Source organism: Opisthocomus hoazin, chromosome Z, assembly GCF_030867145.1.
Source record: "Opisthocomus hoazin isolate bOpiHoa1 chromosome Z, bOpiHoa1.hap1, whole genome shotgun sequence".
Taxonomy (NCBI): Eukaryota; Metazoa; Chordata; class Aves; order Opisthocomiformes; family Opisthocomidae; genus Opisthocomus; species Opisthocomus hoazin.
The window spans coordinates 76,952,514-76,976,908 of NC_134454.1; the positions used below are offsets into that span (position 1 = coordinate 76,952,514).

General features: G+C 40.1%; 1 protein-coding gene across 2 annotated transcripts in view; it reads right to left on the minus strand.

Moving 5' to 3' along the window:
• SPEF2 (sperm flagellar 2) overlaps positions 1–24,395 on the minus strand; it is a 77,034-nt gene that overhangs the window by 25,221 nt on the left and 27,418 nt on the right. Inside the window, exons 10-21 of one of the 2 annotated variants that reach the window (XM_075411373.1) lie at positions 23,302–23,470; positions 19,949–20,168; positions 19,313–19,443; positions 18,994–19,072; positions 16,689–16,762; positions 15,763–15,866; positions 13,666–13,913; positions 11,815–11,923; positions 10,847–11,004; positions 8,641–8,780; positions 7,008–7,135; positions 6,762–6,900 (exon numbers count right to left, since the gene is read on the minus strand). In XM_075411373.1, the coding sequence (XP_075267488.1) occupies positions 6,762–6,900; positions 7,008–7,135; positions 8,641–8,780; positions 10,847–11,004; positions 11,815–11,923; positions 13,666–13,913; positions 15,763–15,866; positions 16,689–16,762; positions 18,994–19,072; positions 19,313–19,443; positions 19,949–20,168; positions 23,302–23,470 (1,699 nt within the window). Of the gene's footprint in view, positions 1–6,761; positions 6,901–7,007; positions 7,136–8,640; positions 8,781–10,846; positions 11,005–11,814; positions 11,924–13,665; positions 13,914–15,762; positions 15,867–16,688; positions 16,763–18,993; positions 19,073–19,312; positions 19,444–19,948; positions 20,169–23,301; positions 23,471–24,395 lie in introns of those variants that run through there. The other variant, XM_075411372.1, reaches the window with a different exon arrangement.

A 24,395-nucleotide genomic window follows, 5' to 3' on the forward strand; every position in this document is an offset into this window, starting at 1 on the left:
TGCCTTCTCCGCATCCTCCGTCACCAGGACACCCGCCTCATTCAGCAGCGGCCCCACATTGTCCCTAGCCTTCCTTTTGCTGCTGATGTAGTTGAAGAAGCCCTTCTTGTTGTTTTTGACATCCCTTGCCAGCTTCAATTCCAGGTGAGCCTTGGCCTTCCTCGTCGCATCCCTGCATGCTCTCACTACGTTTCTGTACTCTTCCCAAGTGGCCTGTCCCTCTTTCCACATTCCATGCACCTTTCTCTTCCGCCTGATCTCCGCTAGAAGCTCCTTGTTTAACCATGCAGGTCTCCTGCCTCCTTTGCTAAATTTCTTTCTCAGGGGGATGCATTGCTCCTGTGCATGGAAGAAGTGTTGTTTAAAAAGCGACCAGCACTCATGGACCCCCCTGCCTTCGAGAGCCCTGGCCCACGGGATTCCTCCCAGTAGCTCCTTGAAGAGGGCAAAGTCAGCTCTCCTGAGGTCCAGGGTTTTGATCCTGCTTATCGCCCTGCTTCCTCCACGCAGGATCCTGAACTCAACCATTTCATGGTCACTGCAGCTGAGTCTACCTCCAACCTTCACGTCATCCACCAGTCCCTCCTTGTTTGTTAACACGAGGTCCAGCAGCGCGCCTTTCCTTGTTGGTTCCTCCACCACTTGCATCAGAAAGTTATCATCGATGCTCTGTAGGAACCTCCTGGATTGCGCCTGCCTAGCTGTATGGTCTTCCCAGCTGATGTCAGGGTGGTTGAAGTCCCCCATGAGAACCAGGGCCTGTGACTGTGAGGCTGCTTGCAGCTGCTTGTAGAAGGCCTCATCAACCTCCTCCTCCTGGTCAGGTGGCCTGTAGTACACACCCACCGTAATGTCACCCGTGTGAGCCTGTCCCTTAATTCTAACCCACAAGCTTTCAACTCCTTCTTCACCTGCCCCCAGGCCAAGCTCAATGCATTCCAGTTGCTCCCTCACATATAGAGCAACTCCCCCACCTCTCCTTGTTGGTCTGTCTTTCCTAAAGAGTCTGTAGCCATCTATGACAGCATGCCAGTCATGCGAGTTGTCCCACCACGTTTCTGTGATGGCGACCAAGTCGTAGCCGTCCTGCTGTATAATGGCTTCCAGCTCCTCCTGTTTATTGCCCATACTACGTGCATTGGTGTAAACACACTTGAGCTGGGCTGTCAATCTCACCCCTGGCCTTGGCACTCCAAGCCTAGGCTCATTCCTAGTGAGCTGGGCAATATTCCCTTCCCCCTTCGAACCTAGTTTAAAGCCCTCTCAATGAGCCCCGCCAGCTCGTGGCCAAGAATTCTTTTCCCCCTTTGTGATAGCTGAGCTCCACTTGTTGCCAGCAGCCCCGGTGCTGTGTACACCTCCCCATGATCAAAGAAGCCAAAATTTGACCGATGGCACCAGTCCCTGAGCCACCTGTTAACCAGGTGAGTTTTCCTGCCCCTTTCAGTGCTGTCCCCTGCCACTGATGGGATGGAGGAAAACACCACCTGCGCCCCTGATCCCTCAACCAGTCGCCCCAGTGCCCTGAAGTCCCTTTTGATGGCCTTGGGACTTCTTTCTGCTACCTCGTCCCCGCCAACCTGCATTACCAAGAGGGGGTAGTAATCAGAAGGTCGCACCAGACCAGGGAGTTTCTTCACAACATCCCTAACCCGGGCCCCAGGGAGGCAGCAGACTTCCCTGTGGGATGGGTCCGGTCGGCAGATCGGGCCCTCTGTTCCCCTCAGAAGGGAATCACCTATGACAATGACCCTCCTTTTTTCCTTAGTTGAGGCAGTTGTAATACGTGGGGCTGTCTGACTCGTTCTAGGCAACCCCCTGGATGGAGCCTCACCTTCATCCACATCCTCTGTGGCCGGTCCCTCACATTCCAGAGCCCCATACCTGTTGCTTAAGGGCAACTGGGCAGGTGAGGGAGGCCGGAGGGAAATTCGCTTGCCCCCCCGAGCAGGGACCCGTTTCCATTCCCCCCCATCTCTTAGGCCCCCTCTTTCTGCTCGGTGGCAAGAGGGTTGGGGGTTCTCTGCTTTCTGTGGAGCCGCCTCCTGCTGCCTCGGCCTCAGGGAGGGCAGGGTGCGGCTCCACCAGTCGATCTCCCTCTCACACTCCCGGATGCTCCTCAGCCTCTCCACTTCCTCCTTCAGCTCTGCCACCAGGCTGAGCAGGTCATTCACCTGCTCGCACCGAACACAGCCGTTGTCTCTGCTGTCCTCCGGTACGAGCGCCAGGCTCAGGCACTCCCTGCAGCCAGAGACCTGGACACCCGCGTTCTTGCGTGGGGCCTCCGTCTGGGTCCCCACACTCCTTCGAGCAACACCTTTACCACGGGTGGTAACCATGGCTAGAATATCTCCTGGAAGAGCGATGCCCACTACTTGAGTTGCCAGAAGGGGCGGCTGTACCCTGCCAGTCGCCTTCCCCGCTCGCCCTGCCCGCGCGAACTGCCGCGCAAACTGCTGCGCCGCTCCCGGGCTGCTGCGCCGCCTCTGTTTGCCGGCTCTGTTCGCTCGCGCTCCCTGGGAGCTGCTCTTATCCCTGAGGGGGTTTGGCCGCTGTCACACTCGACTCCGCCCCCGCTGAGTCAGAGCTGCTGCTCGTTGGCACTTCCCGCTTTCCCGCTGAGGGGGGGGGGCTGGGGTCTCCTCTCTCTCTCTCTCTCTCTCTCTCGGCGCTTTTTGCCGCCTCGCCGCTGCGGTTTTGCCACCGGAGAAAGGGTCCCTCGGCGCGAGCCTCTGCTCCAGAACCCTTCACCTTCAGTAGCTTCGCCGAAATCAGTTCATAGTGCTTTGTGTCTGCTGCTCCCTCTTGCTCATGCTCTTCCCCTGCTCCAGCATGGGGTGCTTCCCATGGGATACAGTCCTTAATGAACTTCTCCAGCGTGGGTCCTTTCCACGGGCTGCAGTTCTTCACGAACTGATCCCACGTGGGTCCTTTCTCCAGGGTGCACTCCTTCAGGAACAGACTGCTCCAGTGTGGGTCCCCCATGGGGTCACAAGCCCTGCCAGAACACCCACTCTTGCGTGGGCTCCTCTCTACAGCCTGCAGTTTCTGCCAGGAGCCTGCTTTGGTGTGGCCTCTCCACAGGCCGGAGCTCCAATCAGGGCACATCCACTTGTTCCACCGTAGGGTCATCCAGGGTCTGTAGGTGGGTATCTGCTTCAGTGTGCTCCATCATGGCTTGCAGGGGGACAACCTGCCTCACCATGGTCTTCTACATGGGCTGCATGGGCTCTGCTCTGGTGCCTGGAGCACCTCCTCCCCCTCCTTCTGCACTGACCTTGGTGACTGCAGAGTTGTTTCTCTCACATTTTCACACTCCTCTCTCACAGCTGCCACGCAGCCTTTTTTACCCTTTCTTAAATATGCTATTGCAGAGGTGCCACCAGTGTTGCTGATTGGCATGGCTTTGGCAAGAAGGAGGTCCACCTTGGAGCCAGCCGACAGTGGCTCTGCCCGACATGGGGACAGCCCCTGGTGTCTTCTCACAGAAGCTACCTCTGCAGTCTCTCCGCTACCAAAACCTTGCCACATAAACCCAATACAATACAAACAAAACAAACTGATGTTTTGTATAAACTGATGTACAGCTCTTTCCAGTACCTTCCTGAGACACATAAAGAGAAGCATTCTCTGCTTTGTCCTCATGTTATGCAAGTCGTAGTTTTGATTTACTGTAAGCAGTGGAGAGAGCTGGAGAGGGAGACAATGAGGTATCGTCCTCTGGGAGAAGCTGAAAGCATGTTTGATGTGTCTCTTACTTTTTGTTTTCTCTCTCAACACTCTTCGTTTTTTCAAAGTGAAGCAGCTTCTGTCTCCCGCTTTCCTTGTATTCAGGTAGGTGAAAATAGAAAAATGGATGCATGTGCAGAGTTCTCCCCTGTCTGGGACAAGAGGGGTAGTGGGACCAAGCGACTGACCATGTTCAATGATAGCAGTAGAGTGAGAGGGAAGTTGGAGATATTGCTGAAAGACACTGTAATAGAGATGGGCTGCCGAAGTCGATTTTGTCTACAGTGATTCTATTACAAGTTCGGATCTTACGGACACCAAAGCCTTGGCTACCCTTTGGGCTTTAGGCCTCTGAGGGATTTTCCATGCATCCCAAAATTCAGTGGAGTTTTACATTTTCCAGTTGATATCAGATAAATTTTGCTTTCGGATTTCACAGCTTGGCAGCTTCCAGTGTGGACAGCATTTCAGAAAGGGTCCAGCAGAAATGACAAAGTTGAACAGTCTGGGAAAGGAGAAATGTTTGAGGAAAACCATTCCACAGATTTCACAGTTTATCACTTTTCATTTCCTCTCTTTTTCTAGCATCAAGGAAGGATGCATGACAGAATTCTCACATGCAGCAAGGTACAATCGGTAAAGTTTAAAAGCACAGAGGAATTACCATCTTCACATTCACCCACAGGTTTGGGATCCATGAGGACTAGAATGGGTCATTCAGAAACAGGAATCCCGGAATTCATAGAGTTACTCCAAACTGCATTACTTACTGTGCTTAGCCTTATCACAGTATCTGAGTCTCACTGCATCATATCACAGAATCACAGAGTGGTAGGGGTTGGAAGGGACCTCTGTGGGTCATCTAGTCCAACCCTCCTGCCAAAACAGGGTCACCTACAGCAGGCTGCACAGGACTGTGTCTAGGCGGGTCTTGAAAATCTCCAGAGAAGGAGACTCCACAACCTCCCTGGGCAGCCTGTTCCAGGGCTCCGTCACCCTCAGAGGGAAGAAATTCTTCCTCATGTTCAGACGGAACTTCCTCCACTTCAGTTTGTGCTCGTTGCCCCTTGTCCTGTCGCTGGGCACCATGGAAAAGAGTTTGGCTCCATCCTCCTGACACCCACGCTTCAGATATTTATAAGCATTTATAAGGTACCCTCTCAGCCTTCTCTTCTTCAGGCTGAACAAGCCCAGCTCCCTCAGCCTCTCCTCATACGAGAGATGCTCCAGTCCCCTCATCATCCTTGCAGCCCTCCGCTGGACTCTCTCCAGTAGCTCTTCATCTTTCTTGAAGTGGGGAGCTCAGAACTGGACACAGTACTCCAGATCGGGCCTCACTAGGGCAGAGTAGAGTGGGAGGAGAACCTCCCTCTACCTGCTGGCCACACCCTTCTTAATGCACCCCAGGATCCCATTGGCCTTCTTGGCAACCAGGGCACACTGCTGGCTCATAGTCAACCTGTCATCCAGGTCCCTCTCTGCAGAGCTGCTCTCCAGCAGGTCCACCCCAAGCCTGTACTGCTGGAGGGGGTTGTTCCTCCCCAGGTGCAGGACCCTGTACTTGACCTTGTTGAACTTCATCAGGTTCCTCTCCGCCCAACTGTCCAGCCTGTCCAGGTCTCGCTGAATGGCAGCACAGCCTTCTGGTGTATCCATCACTCCTCCCAGTTTTGTGTCATCAGCAAACTTGCTGAGGGTACACTCTTAACTCTTCATCCAGGTCATTGATGAAGAAGTTGAAAAAGACTGGGCCAAGTACTGAGCCCTGGGGGACACCACTAGTTACAGGCCTCCAACTAGACTCAGCGCCGCTGATGACAACCCTCTGAGTTCTGCCATTCAGCCAGTTCTCAATTCATCTCACCGACCACTCATCCAGGCCACACTTCCTGAGCTTCCCTAGGAGGATGTTGTGGGGGACAGTGTCGAAAGCCTTGCTCAAGTCGAGGCAGACAACATCCACTGCTCTCCCCTCATCAACTCAGCCAGTCATGCCATCATAGAAAGCTATCAGATTGGTCAAGCATGATTTCCCCTTGGTGAATCCATGTTGACTACTCCTGATAACCTTCTTTTCCTCCACTTGCTTGATGATGACCGCAGTATAAGACTGTCTCCTCCACTTAACACAATTTGAAATGGACAATGTCAACCATGGATTTCTGTTATGAGTGAAAGGCCAAATATTTTAAATTTTAGCTTTCTAAACTATAGGACAGAGGGATTACAGTCTATTAATAATTCAATTTAGTAAAAATTAGGAATACGGATGACGATTTCTATGTCCTTTGCTTCATTGTATTGAAATAATGCTGTAGAAGAGAAGGTCAAATGCTTTTTCCATTTCAGTGAATTCATCCATGATTCCACCAATGTTCCCTTCAATTAACAATGTTGCCAGCATTTTTCTTCCCTTTTCTGGGACTGTTTCCTGATATGATTTCAACTAAAAAAACATCACTGTTCGGAAATGGGAATGTGATAAATTCAGATAGCTCTACTTCCTGCCTATGTGAAATCTGGCTCTGAACTTGTTAGGACCCTTACTCTTACGGATTTTTGTGAAGAAGAGCTCTCAGGACAAGTATGGCCTAGTAAAGATCTATCTGGGTCAAAAGATTTCAACAAAATTCTCTGTACTTCGTATGAGTCGGTTCTAGAAGACATATATTACCATATATAATTGATGGAAAAACTAAATGACTCCAAGGTTTGTTAGACTGAGAGAAATTTCCAAATTTGTGAGTAAACTCTCTGAAAATCATAAAGCATAAAGATAAAGAAAGCAGAGAAAAAATGATTTTACAATGTGCCAGAATACCACATTATAACCTACAAAAATAAGCATGACATAAGAAAGATATGGCCAAAAACCAGAGAAATAATTGTGAAGAACACTTTCTGTACAAGAGGAAATGAAATAGTTTAACAGGACTGGTAAAAAGGAAAAAAATGTAAATAATAATATCATTCCTGTTACTTCAAGCTTGTGTACACTTCAGGGTATATTATAACTTTTGACATTTACTTACAGTAACTCTTTGATGCAGTTCCGCTTTTGTTTCCTCGTCTTCTCGCAGGTCATCAGCAATTGAATTAAAATCTGACTGCCACTGAGATACAAACTCCTGCTTAACATCTGGCCGCTTCAAATAATCTTGGAATTTTTTTCTGTAGATTATGGTAAAAAAAAATTTTGGTGTTAAAAGACATACAGAATGCCACAGGAAAACTACAAAATATTAATATTAATGTAATAAGCTACTATTTCCACTCACCTAATGTCTGCTAAATAATAAATCACAGAGTGCTGTTCATCCCTTAGGCATCTAAGTATAGTTTTGATGGTATTCACATAGGCATTTTCTACCATTTCCCAGTAAGGTACTAAAAAACCAGGTATCTCCTGTGAATTTTTTAAAACATAAAAACTAATTGACACATTTCTTGTTAACATGTTTAGTTGTAACATTAGCAAATACAAAAAAGATTATTTCATTAAATCATACTATTCATTTTTTTTCCACTATGTATTTCTTTTGTTTTACAACTACTTACAACTGATTATAGACACTGTACCAGCACATAGTCACCAGGGTCACTACTCAAAATATACGGGAAATGCCAGGAGAATACACCTATACCTGTGGTTTTGGATATACTTATAATCTAAGTGAGGAAGAATCAGTACTTAAGTATCCAAATTTGGTGGTACACAACTGTTCACGCTGGTAAAAAACTAAGCTAACTGTCTAGTGGTGCAAAAATGACATTTGACTCACTGACTATCATGAAATGCAAAATAAAGCCCAAGGTCAGAGGAATACAAATGTATTAAATTATCAGAAAGAGATAAACTCATAAAGACATTCACAGCATATGTGAGTTAATTGTAGTCATGCAGGCAAAACTTATAAATACTAGGAAAGGAACAAATAGACAGCACCACTATGCATCCTTTAAATCTACATCTCAAATACTGCATGCAGTCCCAGCTCCCCATCTCATAACATTTACAGTAGAACTAGACACAGACTGAAAGGGCAAGAATGATGATTGAACATATTGAACTGCTCCACATTAGGAGAGCTAAGTAGATTGTGACTGCAGTGGAGAAGTAAAGCAACACTGAGCAAAATTAAGAAGGGAGATGTAATAGATGCTTGTCACATCTTAAAATCCTTCAAATGTTGCTTCTAGAATTGTTATTCATTGTAGCTCCCAATACAAGAACTAGGGTCATCAAATGACACAAGCAAACAACAGGTTTAAAGCAAAGAGATAGAAATATTTTCTCAGAATGAGCATAATTCTGCAGGCTATATTGCGAAGACCAAAAAGTAAATTGCTTCAAAAAAATCAACTAGACATAATCATGGAAGAAAGGTCTACTGGGAGCAACTAAACACAAAGATGCAGATACAAAGTTCCCTCAGGAAACTCCTAACTTTCAGATCATTGGAAGCTAGGAAGATATCCCTGGGGAAAATATGTTAGAAAAAAGTATCCTAGGAGAAAGATCAGTGCAGACTCTCCCCATCCTTAATTCTTTCTACAAGATCCACAGCTGGCCCTTGTCACAGAGAGGAAACTGGCCCAGTAATTGTATGTTTCATAATGTTAAAAAGTATTGACATTTTGGTATTAATGTGCTATTCTTCATTATCATTGTTAAGAATTTAGAAAAAAACAATTACTAAAATTTTAAGGTATGTTTCCTTATCCTACTTATATTAGTAGCAACTGCTATTTTTTTTAGGTGTTTATAATACAGTACTGGTGTATCTTTCATTGAAAAATACTGAAGAAAACAACATGCAATGAGACAAAAGGTTTAGGTACAATATGCATAAAATATTGAGAAAAATATATACTTTTATATCTAAGACTCTTAATCACAAATGAATGTACCTCAGGAAGTGGTTCATCTACATAAATCCATTCATCTGATCCTGGTTCAATTGGTGGTGGTGCCACAGGAATGGGAGGAAGCAGATCTCGAGGTGTAACAGATAAAAGCTTTTTCCCTAGTGATTTTTCTTGAACAGGCCCTTGTATATGAATGTACAGTTAATACTTTCAAATGCATTTTAAGTACCAAAAAACAGAGGGAGACATCTATGTTACTCTAACCAAAATAACAGAACAGATTAAATATTTCATTACTTAGGTGTTGTTCATCAAAACATTTACTAATCAAACCAGTGACATCACAGTCAAGCTTATATTATTCCAGTTAAGCTTATATTTTGGAGGATTGTTATTTTTCTAAGACCATCACTGTGAGAGAAACAGGAAGATAATTAATTAGTATGTATGCATATGAAACAAATTCTTTGCCTAGTAAACCAAGGCCAGTGGTGTTACTACAATCGGTATTGATACAATCGGTGTTGATACAACCTAAGATTCATTATAACTATCATGATTTCAAGGATCCCCTGCTTAAAGGACAGTTGTAAACACTTACAGCTTCCATGCTAGACTTGGCAAAGGGTGAATCAAGAAAAACAAACACTGAAGAAGAAACAAACGTACAAATTGAGCTAAATCTGGCCTAATATCGAAAATACACCCTAATCTGAGGAGAAGATGGGAAGTATGAAAGATGACAGATGGGAAAAAAGAAAGAGATAGAAAAGATCATGTGGTAGAGAAAGAATCAAGTGAAAAAATAACTCTGCTAGTCTATAGTATAGCAAAATAATATTGAAAGTAATTAGCAGCTTCAGAGCACGATTCCACCCTAGGATCTGAACTGAACTCTGGAAAGAAATCAGCGCCTCCTCAGTGACCATAGAAGGACCCTACAACAACTAGATTTTTAAGTTAACATGCCTTCTGGCCAGCTTTGCTGTGGATTTGAAAACAGTGGAAGGAAATAAATAGGCTTGCATTAAACCACTGTTGTAATCATCTTGTCTTTCTGTTTTTTAAAAATGCTTAACATTTAAAGAATGGATGTGTTTTCTTTTACTTTAAGTGTGACAAATCTGCCTCTGAAAAACAGTGCTTCATTGGAATAACTGCTAGCATTCTCCTGATTTAAGTTTCTAAAAAGAAGAAAACTGTTGGCCACATAACATATTCCAACTACTTCAGCTTCTGATAAATAATTTGAGAACTAATCTCTGGATTTTGCTTTGCCATGCCACTCCCAGAATGTTATTGATGTCTGACTAATTAATGTACATTCTTATACCTCTGTTCCACTTACATAAACCAAGTAGTGAAGGATAGCTTAGAATCTATCAACACAAACAGGAAATTAGACAATATTAACTGACCACGGGGATTATTCCTCCATAGGGAATAAGCAGGCCTTACAGTACTTCTACAGGATAGCTGGATTGTAAACAGAACAATCCCAACTCCATTTGCATTAACAGGAATTTTGCCATTGACTCCAGCAGGGCTATGAATTATATGAAAAACCCCATTCCAGCCAGGTAGTTCTTTGAAAAGACTCCATCCAATTTTCTGTAATGTGTGATATTTCCTGTACTTTTTCATGAACTTGAAGCCTTGTGCAGTAGCGGTCTAAATTCATACTGTTGAGTGCTTTTCAAGCTAACACTTTTATGTTTTTCAGTTGTTCACAGAAGACACATCAAGACAATCAAGACTTTCTTCTAATAATTATGAATAACACTTTTTTTCCAACTAATAAAGTAGGCTTTTTTTCAGTTCTACTAACCCTGGTTTACTTGATGCATCATTTTCCTTGGGTACTTTATCTTTTTTCCTTTTTTATTTTTAAATTATTCTTTTCTTTTGGGTGATTAAGAGGAAAAACGGAATAAAGATGCACCAAAACAGATGTCAAAAAGACTCTGAGTCATGCACGTTTTTAAGCTGCTGCTGATATATGAATACATGTTGATAACGTCTTTCCTATATAATTATGCTATCCCATATGGTAAAAATGCTAGTTTTAATATTTAAACCAGGAAGAAAGGACCGAATTTATTCCCTTTACTTCAGGGAGTTTAAATACATCCAACTGACACTTTATTTTAAACCTTTTAAAATTTTTGTAAATTAACTATTAGTGTTAATGATAAAACACAAAGTCTTTTCTTACTGCACCGTAAAAAGTAGGAACAAGGAAACTTACTTCTATTCTGTTTTTTGGCAATTTCTTCCATTATAACTTTCTTCACTGTTTCACATACGAGACTTTCTTCTGCCTCTGCATTGACTTTCACTAGAATATTCTGATGGACGGAAAACCATTTCTCTAATTTTGGCCATGTGTCTAGAAAGTCTGAAATTCTACAAAAATCATATTAATATATAAAATTAAAATCTAACTGCTAGAAATCATTTTCCTAAATTAATGAAAAAAAAGAAAGAACTGAACATCTAATTCAACACTAAAACAAATACAGCCAATATTTATTTGCAAAATGATACTCTATCCACATCAACCCCTTCATTTTCAACATAGGAAAATTTTCAAAATCCTACTGTTAACTAGTCTTACGTATTTCTACTCTTTCTTGTCACAAGCTAAACCTATGCTTTCTTATATCAGAACTAAAACAATAATAGTCAATAATATAATAGATCAATTAGCTAATTATTTTAAATACTTGGAAACAAAACTTGATTTTGCTATTTATGTAAAGTTAAATATCTAATGATTCAATAAAAAATACACTAATTCTTTTTTATAAATGTAGAAGTGGAAGATACCATTTTAGAAAATCTGTAACTGAAACCAAGTGCGTTTCACTCAAGGGCGGTCACATGATATATGACATACCTCTGACATATATATATGTATAGATACACATACATATGTATATCTATACATATGGTTCACGCAATATATACCTGGAGAAGAAATTCTCCTTGGAAGAATACCTTGTAAAAGCAAAACCCATGAATTCTTATCTTCTAGGATTATTTATATTGTGCCAAAAGTCAAAGTACTTATTTAGGCTCCATGTTAGAGGAACTCCTAAGTAAAGACTTAACGTTAGGCATATCAGTACTATCATAGATCACTTATGAGATTCAGATTAGTTACGTGTCTAAATATCTGTCTGTGGCAACTTTTTTGTACTTTGCGTAACATACCTATGTAGTGCCTGCTCCCTGGCTAAGTCAAGCTTCTCTTCTAGCATTTCAGCATCTGAATTTTGATTGTTGTCCTCCTGTTCAATCTGAGATGACTTTGATTTGTCTGCTGTGTGGAAAACAGCATATATGAGGATATGCTGAAAAAGGTAACTATGCAGGTATTTACCCTAAGTAAGATAATTATCAACAGAAAATTTTCAGTGTTACGTATTCTTACATTTCTTCATCTAAAAGTTGGGTGCCAAACTTCCTGAAAGAAAGCAGAGGCCAGAGAAAATCATATAAATATAAAATAAAGCTGGAAAGGACCTGAAGACAGTGTCTTGCCTCTTCCTTTGTTTAAATGCAGAGCCAACTATAGCATTAACATTTCACAACAGATGCTTTGCAGTCATGGAAATACCTCCAGTTGCAGAGATGGAGTGTTACTGCAGGCAGACTATTTCACACTTATCTGTTCTAACAGAAGGTATTTTCCCAGTCTAATCTTAATCTTCCTTGAAGTAACTACTCCTTTTCACAATAATGGGCAGATATTCCACTGCATCTGAAGACTAGGTATTCCTAGTCTTTAACTGATTAGAAATAAGCCATTTTTTATAGACTTCTGATTTTTGTATTGTTCTTTCGAATTTTCTGTGATCACACCATATCTTATGAAATAAATTCTGTTTGGATTTCTGAGATTATATCAGGTATTACCACATTTTCAAAGTGTTTTGGCAATGCAAGGTCTTCAAATCAACAAGAATTTCAAGTGTCTACAGATTTATCTTTACTGTATTGTTAGCAAAAGCTCTAATGATTTTGCCTCATCCTCAAGCCTACCAATACATATAAGCTAAAGGTAAATGGTGCTTTAATTCAAGCCATGTGCCATGTAAGTGCTACAGTGAAAACAATGAAGCCATATCTCCTTATAATGTGTACAATACGGGACACTTTCATGAAAGAACTCCTGTTTCATCAATGTGAGTAAGGGCAATGAAAAATGCATGGTCTGAAAATGAAACTGCCCTCAAAAAGCTTTTGATGCCTTTGCCATTTTTGGCCAAAACTGACTATTTGATTACTCACTGATTAACTAAAGACAAGACAAAGGCAGTAATCAATAGTGATTGAATGTTGGCACTGCCAGGGAATGTGTGCTGGCACACCCCTTCATTTATCCTTTCCTTCATCCCTTTCCACAGGTATCTCCTGGAGAAAAGTATTATTTACACATACTCATGCGTAATGAGGCGTGTTTGTGTATCTGCTGTAACTTGTGTTTTCTCCACCTGCTGTTTTATGTGATATCTAACAACAGCCACTGTGCTATCTCAGCTGCAGTGAGAATTCAGTAAAAACACAAAAAAGCAAATACACATGCATTTACACACTTGTGATCTGCCTTTGAGTGAAACAAATAAAAGTATTTGAAATAATCTGGAGGCATCCAAGGTGATAATGCATAATTAATGACTGTGATACTGTAAGATGTAGAGAAATGGTATAATAATGCTATTTTGCTCCAATGAGTAAAACATACAGGTATATTTCGTAAATGATGTTTGGGGATTAACCTGTTATTTACATCTAGTCATATACTTTTTAGATATCTAAAATTAAAAACGGGCCTTAGAAAGGGAGAAGACAGCTGTCCAGAAATTGAAACAATTTCTAATTTCATAATTATTAGGGGGAAATATAGATATTATATAATTATTTTAATCAAAATATGCAACTTGCTATTACATTGCAAAGTACTCAGAATTTAGTCATTTCACTATTACAACAATCTTTACATTCCTCATACATCAGAATCTGCTTGTCATTTAACTTTGTTATAAGCAGTTGGAAACTTACGCTTCAAGTTAGCCATGCGTTTCAGTACCATGGTGTCTGAAATATCCAATAATACAGAAACATCAAATGCAGATGAGGTAACAGGAGGCTTGTCAGGGGCTCTGGGATCTGTAACAAGTGATAACTTTCCCGAATTTGCATGTTTTTCTTCTGGATCAATCCCTGTATAGGCTTTTTCAAATAGCTTTGCTTGATGAACTGTCATTGGAAACCCATCCACAATCCATCCCTTCTCTGGTGGTATTTGGCTAAAAGTAAATGAAGAACCAGAATTATACAACAAATTGACAAAATAATAATAACACCTAAAGAAGAGTTTGCCCTATCTGTCTTTCATTCTGAATTTGGTATATTAAATATCCTGATGAATTCAGAATACAGCAGACACCATTAAAACTTAATCTGTAAAGCAATGGATTTTAAACCAGAAAATAACATCATGCCTAACTAAAAGTGAAAAAAAGCAAAAACAAAACAATTTTTGCTGTCTTGATAAATAAATTTTTCAAAAACAATCTCTGTGCAGACTATGAGTTAAATTTAGTTGGTGGCTGGTCACAAGTTGTGCTCCCCAGGGCTCAGTTTTGGGTCCAGTCTTGTTTAACATCTTTATCAATGGTCTGGAGGAGGGGATTGAGTGCTCCCTCAGTAAGTTTGCAGATGACACCAAGCTGGGTGGGAGTGTTGATCTGCTCGAGGGTAGGATGGGCGCCGCAGAGGGCCCTGGACAGGCTGGATCGATGGGCCAAGGCCAACTGTATGAGGTTCAACAAGGCCAAGTGCCGGGTCCTGCACTTGTGTCACAGCAACCCCATGCAAAGCTACAGGCTTGGGGAGGAGTGGGTGAAAAGCAGAAAAGGACCTTGGAGTACTGGTCGACAGCCACCTGAACATGAGTCTGCAGTGTGCCCAGGTGGCCAGGAAGGCCAGCGGCATCCTGGCTTGTATCAGGAATAGTGTGGCCAGCAGGAGTAGGGCAGTGATCGTCCCCCTGTATTTGGCACTGGTGAGACAGCACCTCAAGTACTGTTCAGGTTTGGGCCCCTCACTGCAAGCAGGACATTGAGGTGCAGGAGCATGTCCAAAGCAGAGCAATGAAGGTACTGAAGGGTCTAGAACACCAGTCTTATGAGAAGCACCTGAGGGAACTGGGATTGTTTAGCCTAGAGATAAGGAGGCTGAGGGGGACCTTATTGCTCTCTACAACTGCCCGAAAGGAAGTTGTAGACAGGTGGGGGTTGGTCTCTTCTCCGAGGTAACACGTGATATGTCGAGGGGAAACAGCCTCAGCTGCACCAGGGGAGGTTTCGATTTGGTATTAGGAAAAATTTCTTCACTGAAAGGGTTGCCAAGCACTGGAACAGGCTGCCCAGGGAGGTGGTCAGGAGTCACCAACCCTGGAGGTATTTAAAAGATGTGTAGGCATGGTACTTAAGGACATGGTTTAGTGGTGGACTGGACAGTGTTAGGTTTGCAGTTAGACTTTCTGATATTAAGGGTCTTTTCCAACCTGAATGATTCTGTGATTCTATGATCAGAAGTGTAATTTCACTATTTTCCCTACTAACTTGCACTGAAGTAACAAACAGCAAAATCTGTTTTGTAACTTTAAAATATACTAATGGTAGTAATATAACTCAGACTATATTCACACAGGAACTAAAGGACTAATTGCACATCAGGGTAGTTGAGACAATTTTCTGTCAAACAAGAGTAGACAAAAAAGGTAATACGATGTATGAATGCTTGGATTATGTATCTCAAAATCTAAAAGCAAAAAATACTAGTATATGCCGTACAGCTTCCAACTAACAAACAAAATAGAGACATTAGTTCTATTTAATGACTACATGATAGTCATGTGTTACTTACCTTCAGTAACATACAATATTCTCTGCATAAATTAGGGCTAGACTCTACTGTTAGGATTCTACCGCTAGCATAAAAAGAACATTAACTGATTTCACTAATTAGCTCCACTTTCCGAGTAGAAGACTCCAGTGTTGAAAGAAATACAGAGAAATAGTTGAATCTGGACTACAAACTGGATAATTACGTCCTAAATAACTGAATAAAAAAAGCTACACAATTTCATACTTAATGGCTTCCAATAGGATGTCAATTAGTAATTCATCAGGAATACTTTTTCCATTCTTCAGCAATTTCTGTGATGCAGCACCAAGCTGGGCACGTACAGATAGCTGTGGAAGAGTGCAGTGTAAGACTAGTATGCTCAGAATGTTCACAATAAAGTTAACAAAAGTATGATTCTACTTTCCATATTCTATTTCTATTTATTTATTTAAACTTATTTTTATTGTGTTATTTATTTACATTTAATATTTATTGTTACCCATTAAGGAGAAATAGTTTCAACTGATATAAAAAAGGCCTAATTTAATTGAAATCTCCAACTGATTTCAATCATTACACCCATGAAGATGCCAGACAGAAACAACGTTGAGAAACAAAGGTTATGAAGGCCAAGAAATAACAAATTAAGTGTCTTGGTTCTAAGCTTATTTGGATTTTCACTATTGTAAATCCACTGACGATTTCCTACAGCAGCATTTAACTTCATTAGTTCTACAGGGATTCTTTTATATCTTAGCTTTCGAAGTTTTTTCCAGTGAGAGCAATAAAGTCAAAGAGATCACTGTAAAATTAAGTATTTTTGAACATAAAGAAAAGAAACCTTGTCATGGGATGAATGACCTGCTCGGCAGCAGCAAGATCAAGAATACATTTTTGCTAACTCAGAAATGACATAGAAAGAAGCATATCTTACATAAATGTGAGATTTATGAAGAAGACATAAAACTTTAACAACATGTACAACTCCAACATACACAGCAATAGAATTTTGTTAATAAACTATTTTATTTTCATATTTTGTACAGAAAATGCTTGCAGTGAGGTCAATATATAAACTCAGAACAATGAAAGGATGTCACTCTTTAAGCAACTTAACCATTTTAACTAACGTGCCTTTATAAACTAGAAATTAAAATTGGATTACTAACCTTGGATAGGCCATCCCTACTGTGATCTGATTTAAATTCTTGCCCAGATGGATCCTTTCTGACAGGACAGTTGCCTAAAATAGGTACATTATAAAGTATGACAAGTCTATTACTGTTATATTATTATAGATAAACAATAAAAGTATTTGACTCATTGTTCTCTGAACAAATCAATACAGAAGGTATACACAATCATTAGAATCATATGAACATTGATTAATTCACATTGGAAGGAACTTCTGGAGGTCACCTAGTTCAAGTTCAACCTTTTGCTCAAAGCGGCATCAGTTAAAAGGTCATACCAGGTTGCTCAGTTGTCTATCCAGTGCGATACTGAAAACCTCCAAGGACAGAGACTACACTACCTCTTCAGGCAATCTGTCTCAATGCTTGATGATTCTCACAGTGAAAACGCCTTGACTTTAGTCTGCTCAGCAGGGCAACAAGCAGGGCTTTTACAGGTATCACCACAGCAAAAGGAAGGGTAGGGAAAATGTGGGACTGCTGAAAGAGGTATACAAAATGCTGAGATGCTTAACGCCTTCTCTGTCTTGTTTTCTGCTGGTAAAACACACTCAGAAATCCCAAGACCCTGAAACTAGCAAGAAAGTCTGTAACAACAAAGATTTACCCTTGGTGGAGGAGGATCAGCTTAAGGAACATTTAAATAAACTGGAAATATGCAAGTCCAGGGGACCTGATGGCATATACCCACATGTGCTGCGGGAGCTGGCTGATGTCATTGCTAGGCCACTCTCCATAGTCTCTGAAAGGTTGTGGTGACTGGGGGAGATTCCTTAGGACTGGAAGAATGCAACTGTCACTCCTCTTTTCAAGGACAGCAAGAAGGAGAAACTGGGGATGTACAAGCCCACCAGCCTCATCTCATTCCTGGGAAGTGACAGAGCAAATAAGCACGGAAACCATTCCCAAGCATATTATGGGCAAGAAGATGACTGGGAGTTGTCAGGATGGATGTATGAAGGGGAAATCATGCCTTACTAACCTCACAGTCTTCTACAGTGAGGTGGCAGGCTCAGTGCTCCCATGTCTTCAGCACCACATTGGGGCCAACTGTCTTGACAGCTGCTTTGCAGAAAAGGGCCTGGAGGCCCTGCAGGAAAAGTTGACCATGAGCCAGCAATGTGCCCCTGCAGCAAAGAAAGCAAACAGCATCCTGGACTACATTAAGAAGATGCAACCCTGGTGAGACCATATCTGGAATGCTGTGTCCAGTTCAGGACTCCCCAGTGCAAGAAAGACACGGATGTGTTGGGGCAGGTCCAGAGAAAGGCCCAGATGAATACTAAGGTCTTGGAGTATCTGACATACAAGAGGAGGCTGAGACAGCTGGGACTGTTCAGCCTGGAGAAGAGAAGGCCCTTATAAATGTGTAGAAATACCTGGGGCATGGGGGGGGAGTAAAGAAGCCAGATTCTTCTTAGTGGTGCCCAATAAAGTGGCAAAAGGCAGCAGACATAAATTGAAACACAGGAAATTCCATTTAAACATAACAATTTTAACTGTAAGGGTTGGAACATGTTGCTCAGTGAGGTTATGGAGTCTCCATCCTAGGAGATGTTCAGCATCCAACTGAACATGGCCCAGAAGAACCTGCAGTAGCGACCCTGCTTTCAGGAGGAGGATTGGACTAGATGATATCCAGAGGTCCCTTCCACCCTCAATCATTCTGTGATTCTGAGTTTAGTTGGCTGAGCCCAGTATTGGTTCACTTGTTGATAAGGTCTACTGAAAAGAAAGGTAAAGCAAGAGGAGGTGAGGGCTTGCCCTTCCTTCCTTCCTTTGGAAGCTGCTTTTAAGGTGAAGGTCTCATCCTGGACCCCATCTGTGGTATGTTACCGCTGTGTAGCAGCCATGACTTCACCCTGTATTCTATGTCCTTGTTTCTGACCCTGATCCACACCTGCTAACTTGAGTTCCTGGTTTGACTGAGTTATCACCAGACTGAGGTTCATGCTGATCAATGTCTCTGAACCTGATAGTGTCCCTGACTTCACTCATTAACCTCTTTGTTGATGAATTTTGGCACTTCCTGCTTTGCTACTGTCCTTGCAACCTAGCTCACCTTCCTTCATGGAGCAGCGTGCACTTGCTGCTCCCAGACAGTACAAATGTGTAGAAAAAGGAAATTCAGAATGGAAACTACTGTGAAAACTCAGATGTCATGGATACTACCTCAAATGTACAGAAGAAAGAGGAATTACCATTGAAATCTATTACGATAAGCATTAAAATTAGATTTTATAAATATACATATACATATCTAAATAAAATAAGTACACACCTTTGGTTCCACTGATAGATGTTTCTGTTTGGAGTTTCTTTAGATCTTTCAGTGGTGATTTTGGTAAGTTTTTCTGGACCTTGTATCATTTAATAAAGGAAATGGATTAGAAAGGTGTCCTGTGTTTGGCCATACTAGGAAACCACACATTACAGGAAAAACAAGCCTGTCAATTGAAGTTGACTCTTGAAGTCTTGTAAGTCAAAACTTAGAATTTTTTAAACTGAGTACAAAATTGAAACAATTATGCTTTCCACCTTGTATATTTTACTCTCACCTCCTTGTGGGAGCCAAGCCTAAAATTAACAAAGATGCTTACCTCATTTTGTTTCCCAGAACCCTCTGCTTCCTGTGGAATCACATTGTGTTTGCTTTTCATCTCATTTTTAAGAGAAGCTTGGATGGCTTCCTGAACCAGAGTATCAACAGATAGTACCTGAATATTGCAAACTAACACACAAACAATTAGGATAACTTTACAGTTTGAGCAGAGCATAAATCTAGAGAGACTGTTACTGACAATTACATTAATGACGGGAAGACACCATTATTACATGCAAAGAAATGCACTGTTCCTTTCATTCGGGCTTTTGATATAAGTTGTTTCCACTGTTTCTTCTCTGAAACCACTGCACAGTGTGTATCCACCATCACAGCTATCTTGCTAGTCTCTTCTACAACAAACATCCTCAGAGAAGTTTGCCAAAAAGCATTTTTAAAATCTCAATGCAGAATACTATATTAACACTATTCAAGCTCAGCTGTTTTTAATCTTATTTGGGAAGATAATAAATGAACGACTTGGAACCAACACCTGCAAAAATACAGATGCATTTGAGGTTCAAGGATTAGTAATGCAAGGATTTGCCCAAATTATTTTCATTGTAAGAGTGGGATTTTAACACAAATAAGCATTTTAAAGAATTTTAGGCAAAAGACAAAAAACAACCTCTACCTTTTTCAAGAAACTTTACACAGGTAGTTTTTCCACTAAAATGTTTCCCCAAAATACATCCCTTGATAGGAAATGCAGGAAACACAGGTGGTGAAGATGTGGGTTTCGGAGGATAGAAAATTTCCATCAGTCTATGAAGCACATGACCCAATATGTTATTATTAAGAGGAGGTTTGTTTTCACTGTTGTCTTTGGTGGGGCACCATTCCCCTGTCATACTCTGTATAAATGACAAATTATGAAATAATCTATCAATATGCCATGTCTTTCATGTTTTTAGATACATGTATTTATAAATAAAAACATATACAATAACAAAATCTGAATAGTACTAAATAATATTTTTTTGAATAGACCCTTGTTAAAAGTTATAATTACGTCATAATCATCAACTATTTATTGATATTCACTAATACTTTGTTGAGACACGTAGTCCTACAACCATTTTCAGAGAGTGCTAGAATCACCTTTTTAATTCCAAAACCATGAAATGTAATTTCACTAGTACCACAGAATGAATCAGTAGCAGATTTTTAAGATAGAGGTCAGGATCCTAGCAATCAGCATTCTAAAAAACTATTGCCCAGTATCATACATAAATCTTTGAAAATTTTTTACAGACAAAGATTTCAAATAAATATGTCTGCCTAACATGCATTCAACAGAGAAGAAAAAACAACACCAACAATACAAAACAAACCCAAAACAAACAAACCACCATACATTTCAAGAAATGTTAAGGGAAGGAAATACTGAGTCGAAACTTCCAGTTCACCTACTCTGAGATCAATATAAATTTATCAGTGGTATGAGTTACCAGTATACAGCTCAATGAGGCTTTGTTAGTAAAGATAGTCTTACTGACAACCACATTGGGAGAACGATGAGAATGGAGGGACGTAGTCAGAACGAACACAAAATTGTGCTTTTGCCAGTCTACTGTATACTCTACCAGTACTGGATCTTGTAACACTAGGAAAGTCCTAGTGTGCAGTTTATGCTATGAGAAGGGAAAAGAGAATATTTTAGTATGCAGAATACTAGTCCTGTATTACTTATTATTTGGTTGCAGGCTACTAAACAGCTGTTTGGAAGATATGTGGACTAGTAATAACCCAATCAGATTCTAACTTGTCACCTCACATGGGGTGCATAATAAAGCGTTGAGAGGCAAAGTCAAATGTTTCAGCATGAGAAATTCCAACTAGGAAAAATAATGAAGAAAAAATATGTTCACAATGAGAGTGGTTAAGCAGAGGAACAAGTTGCACAGACAGTCTGTGGAATCTCCATCCTTGGAATTATTTGAAAGCTGACTAGACAAGATGCTGAGTAATTTTATCTGACTCAGAAGTTGGCCCTGTTTTAAGCACAGACGTTGAACTAAATGACATACACATCCCTTTCAACTTAACCACTGTATCATTCTATAAATTAAATATTTAATCACCATCAACAGAAGCAACCAGTTTCATTCTAAGTTCTACTGAAGGCTAATGCTTCAAAATCATGTTCCAGGTAGAACAAGCAACCTTTTTCTGACATTACTGTCATGAATGACACATTGCCACAGCACACATTCTACTAACAAAATTTAATCAGTGCTGACTTTGAACAATGTCCATTAGATAGACTAACACAATGTAACTTATTATCACTCTAAATGAAAACATCCCCTATTTTTAATTAGTAAAATCAAAGTAAAAAAATCATTTTGAGTTGCACAATATCCCCTCTCTAATAATGAAAACATACTTCTTAATATGTAATTGAAAAGACATACTTAAAAAAAAAATCAAATCTTTGTCCTATCTGAACTATTCTTCCTTAAACACATAAGTGGAGATGGATCAGTTGTTCCAAATTCTATCAGACCTGTAGGAAAAATGAATTCCATACGGAATGGGCTCCACATTTGAGGTACTCACCCTTCAGATTTCTTGCTATCTTAATCACAAGGTTGCTAGACTGTACCTGTTTTGAGTTAAAAGTAGCTTACCTGTCAGAAAAAAGTTTTCACTTATCCAGATCAGAGTTATATATCTCCTGGTCAGCACACTCAACCAAAACTTGAAATTATTTGGTATTTTGAGTAGTGCCTACTGTTACGCTTGTTTTGGGTGATTCCACTGGTTCATTAAGTGATTAGCCACAACTGATGATGCGGTTTCCTTCATCAATTTCCAAATATATTCAAGCTCAATCTAATGTGGAATGTGCAAAGGACTGTATTTTGTTCTTGTATTTTATCAAGTATATCTGACACTTATAGTCAATATTCCTAATGTAAGCTCGTTATTCTTAAGAGATGCCAAATTGCCTATGCTGGACTTTTTTTCTCCAGGCTTAAGAAAATCAGCATAAACTTTGCCAGCATGCCATGCCAATACACTTTTATCTAGAAATAATACTTTGAAGGTAGTAGCTGTTCACTTTTATTTTTAGAAGACATAAGCACGAATTGGGGCCAACAATTTTACATATTATATGGTACAAGCTTCTGGGGAATACTGATGCAGAAAGGTGTAAGACTAACAACTTCTTGAAAAAAAAAATTTATATGAATGTGCATTTGAAAGACTGATAGCGAAAAAAAGGCTTTAAAAGTGTCATTAAATGTTTATGACCTTCAGCACCCTTACATCTAGAGAAGACTACCACAGCTTGGTATTGTAAACAATAATATGACTGAAAAACTTCATTTTTCACTAGTGCTTCCCAGTAACTGTTTCCTGCCTGTCTGTCCCATATGTCCTCCTTGTTGATCTCACATATACATGCTTTTTTTCACCTAAAGAAAGCGATCATGAAATTTATTACGTGAGTTGATATGGTCTGAACAAGGACCTTATAAATAGGTTGCTATCTTAAAAGAAATGAATCACCCAAACCAATAAATCTTGCCAGAAAGCTTTCACTCAAAATTGTCAAAATGAAGATTATCAGGTTTTGTAACATATAGAATTTCATTTTACTTGGTTTTGCTGGCTACTTTCTGTTGCATTTTCAAATGTGGTAGCATTAACTACACTTTCAAATTCCAATTAGCTAAAAATTAATTGCATTGCAGTTTATATGTTGGTCCTAAGAACCCAAGAGAGAAATATAATCAGTGTTATATACAAGAATAAAATTATAATAATGTTTTAAAACTGCACCAGCTCTCCAGTGCTACTAAAATAAAATGTAGCCTTATATTTCATACAGAACCTCATGTAATGAAAAGAAAATGCATGTTTATTTTTATATTAGAAACCAGTAAAAGAAAAAAATGAAACATCACAACAAAATTTTTGTGACTATGAAAAATCAAGGTGTATTATATTCCACTATGTCTTATCAGTTTGATGTACCTTGTAGTCACCATAATCTTTTTCATCTAAAAGATTCATTTTATTCAGCTCTATAAGTTGTTCTGGGCTTGGTTCATTTGGCAAAGGTTGAATTGAGGCTTGTTCATATATTGGTTTTCCATTAAAAAAAAATTCCTTCCAATCACACATCAGTTTCAATGGAATTTTGCTACAGAATAAAAAGCAAAAGAATGAGTTCAAAATAAAAAATTAAAGGAGTTAGATATTTGAGAACAGTAGACCCAAATTTCACAACCATGAAACAAGAACATGCTAAACTAGATATTATTTGCAACGCTTTCTATAATTATTACTGCTTCTTGGTTACTTATATGACAGGAGTAGGCACTTGTAAGCTTCAGTATTTTCACAAATATGTCATCACACAGTATTTGGCTGGCATAGCTGTGTAGTAACTGTTTTGCTATAGCTATTTTTGCCTGCTCCAAATATTCTTCCCTTTTGCAGGGTAAGGCCTCCACTCACCAAAAATCTATACAATTTTTTTCCTGGAAGCTAAAATTAATTCAGGGTCATATGAGCAATTAAACCTTTTCTTTTCTTTTTTTCTTTTAGAAAGGAAAAGTATTCATACGAAAACAGACAAACTGCATATAGCAGCAAGCTAAATGCAAACAGACACGTCACATTAGAATTCTACAGCTGCTAAATATGCTCAAAATGAAGGTTTCTATTATTTCTTAAGATTACATCAATTTGGACTTTCTTTTTATTGGTAATGATTGCAGATAGTTAAGTGTCATAGCATTAAATTAACTCTGTGCATGCTTTTCAAAAATAATTGAATATACATTGTATGTATCCTGCACAATGAAGTGCACAGAAACACAGGCAAAACATACCTGTAGTAGCTCTAAATAAAGATACAACCTTGATATGCATATTTTGGAAAGATATTTCAGATATCTGTACATATTGCCACGCACCATTCAGTACAAGCAAATGTGACAGTAGCTTGCACTGGAACCATAACTGTCAGACAAAGAAATCATCAAATCATCACTAAACTATTTTATCAAGTCTGACTTGATAAAATCAAGTCACTGACTATGTTACCAAGTACCTACTCGGCC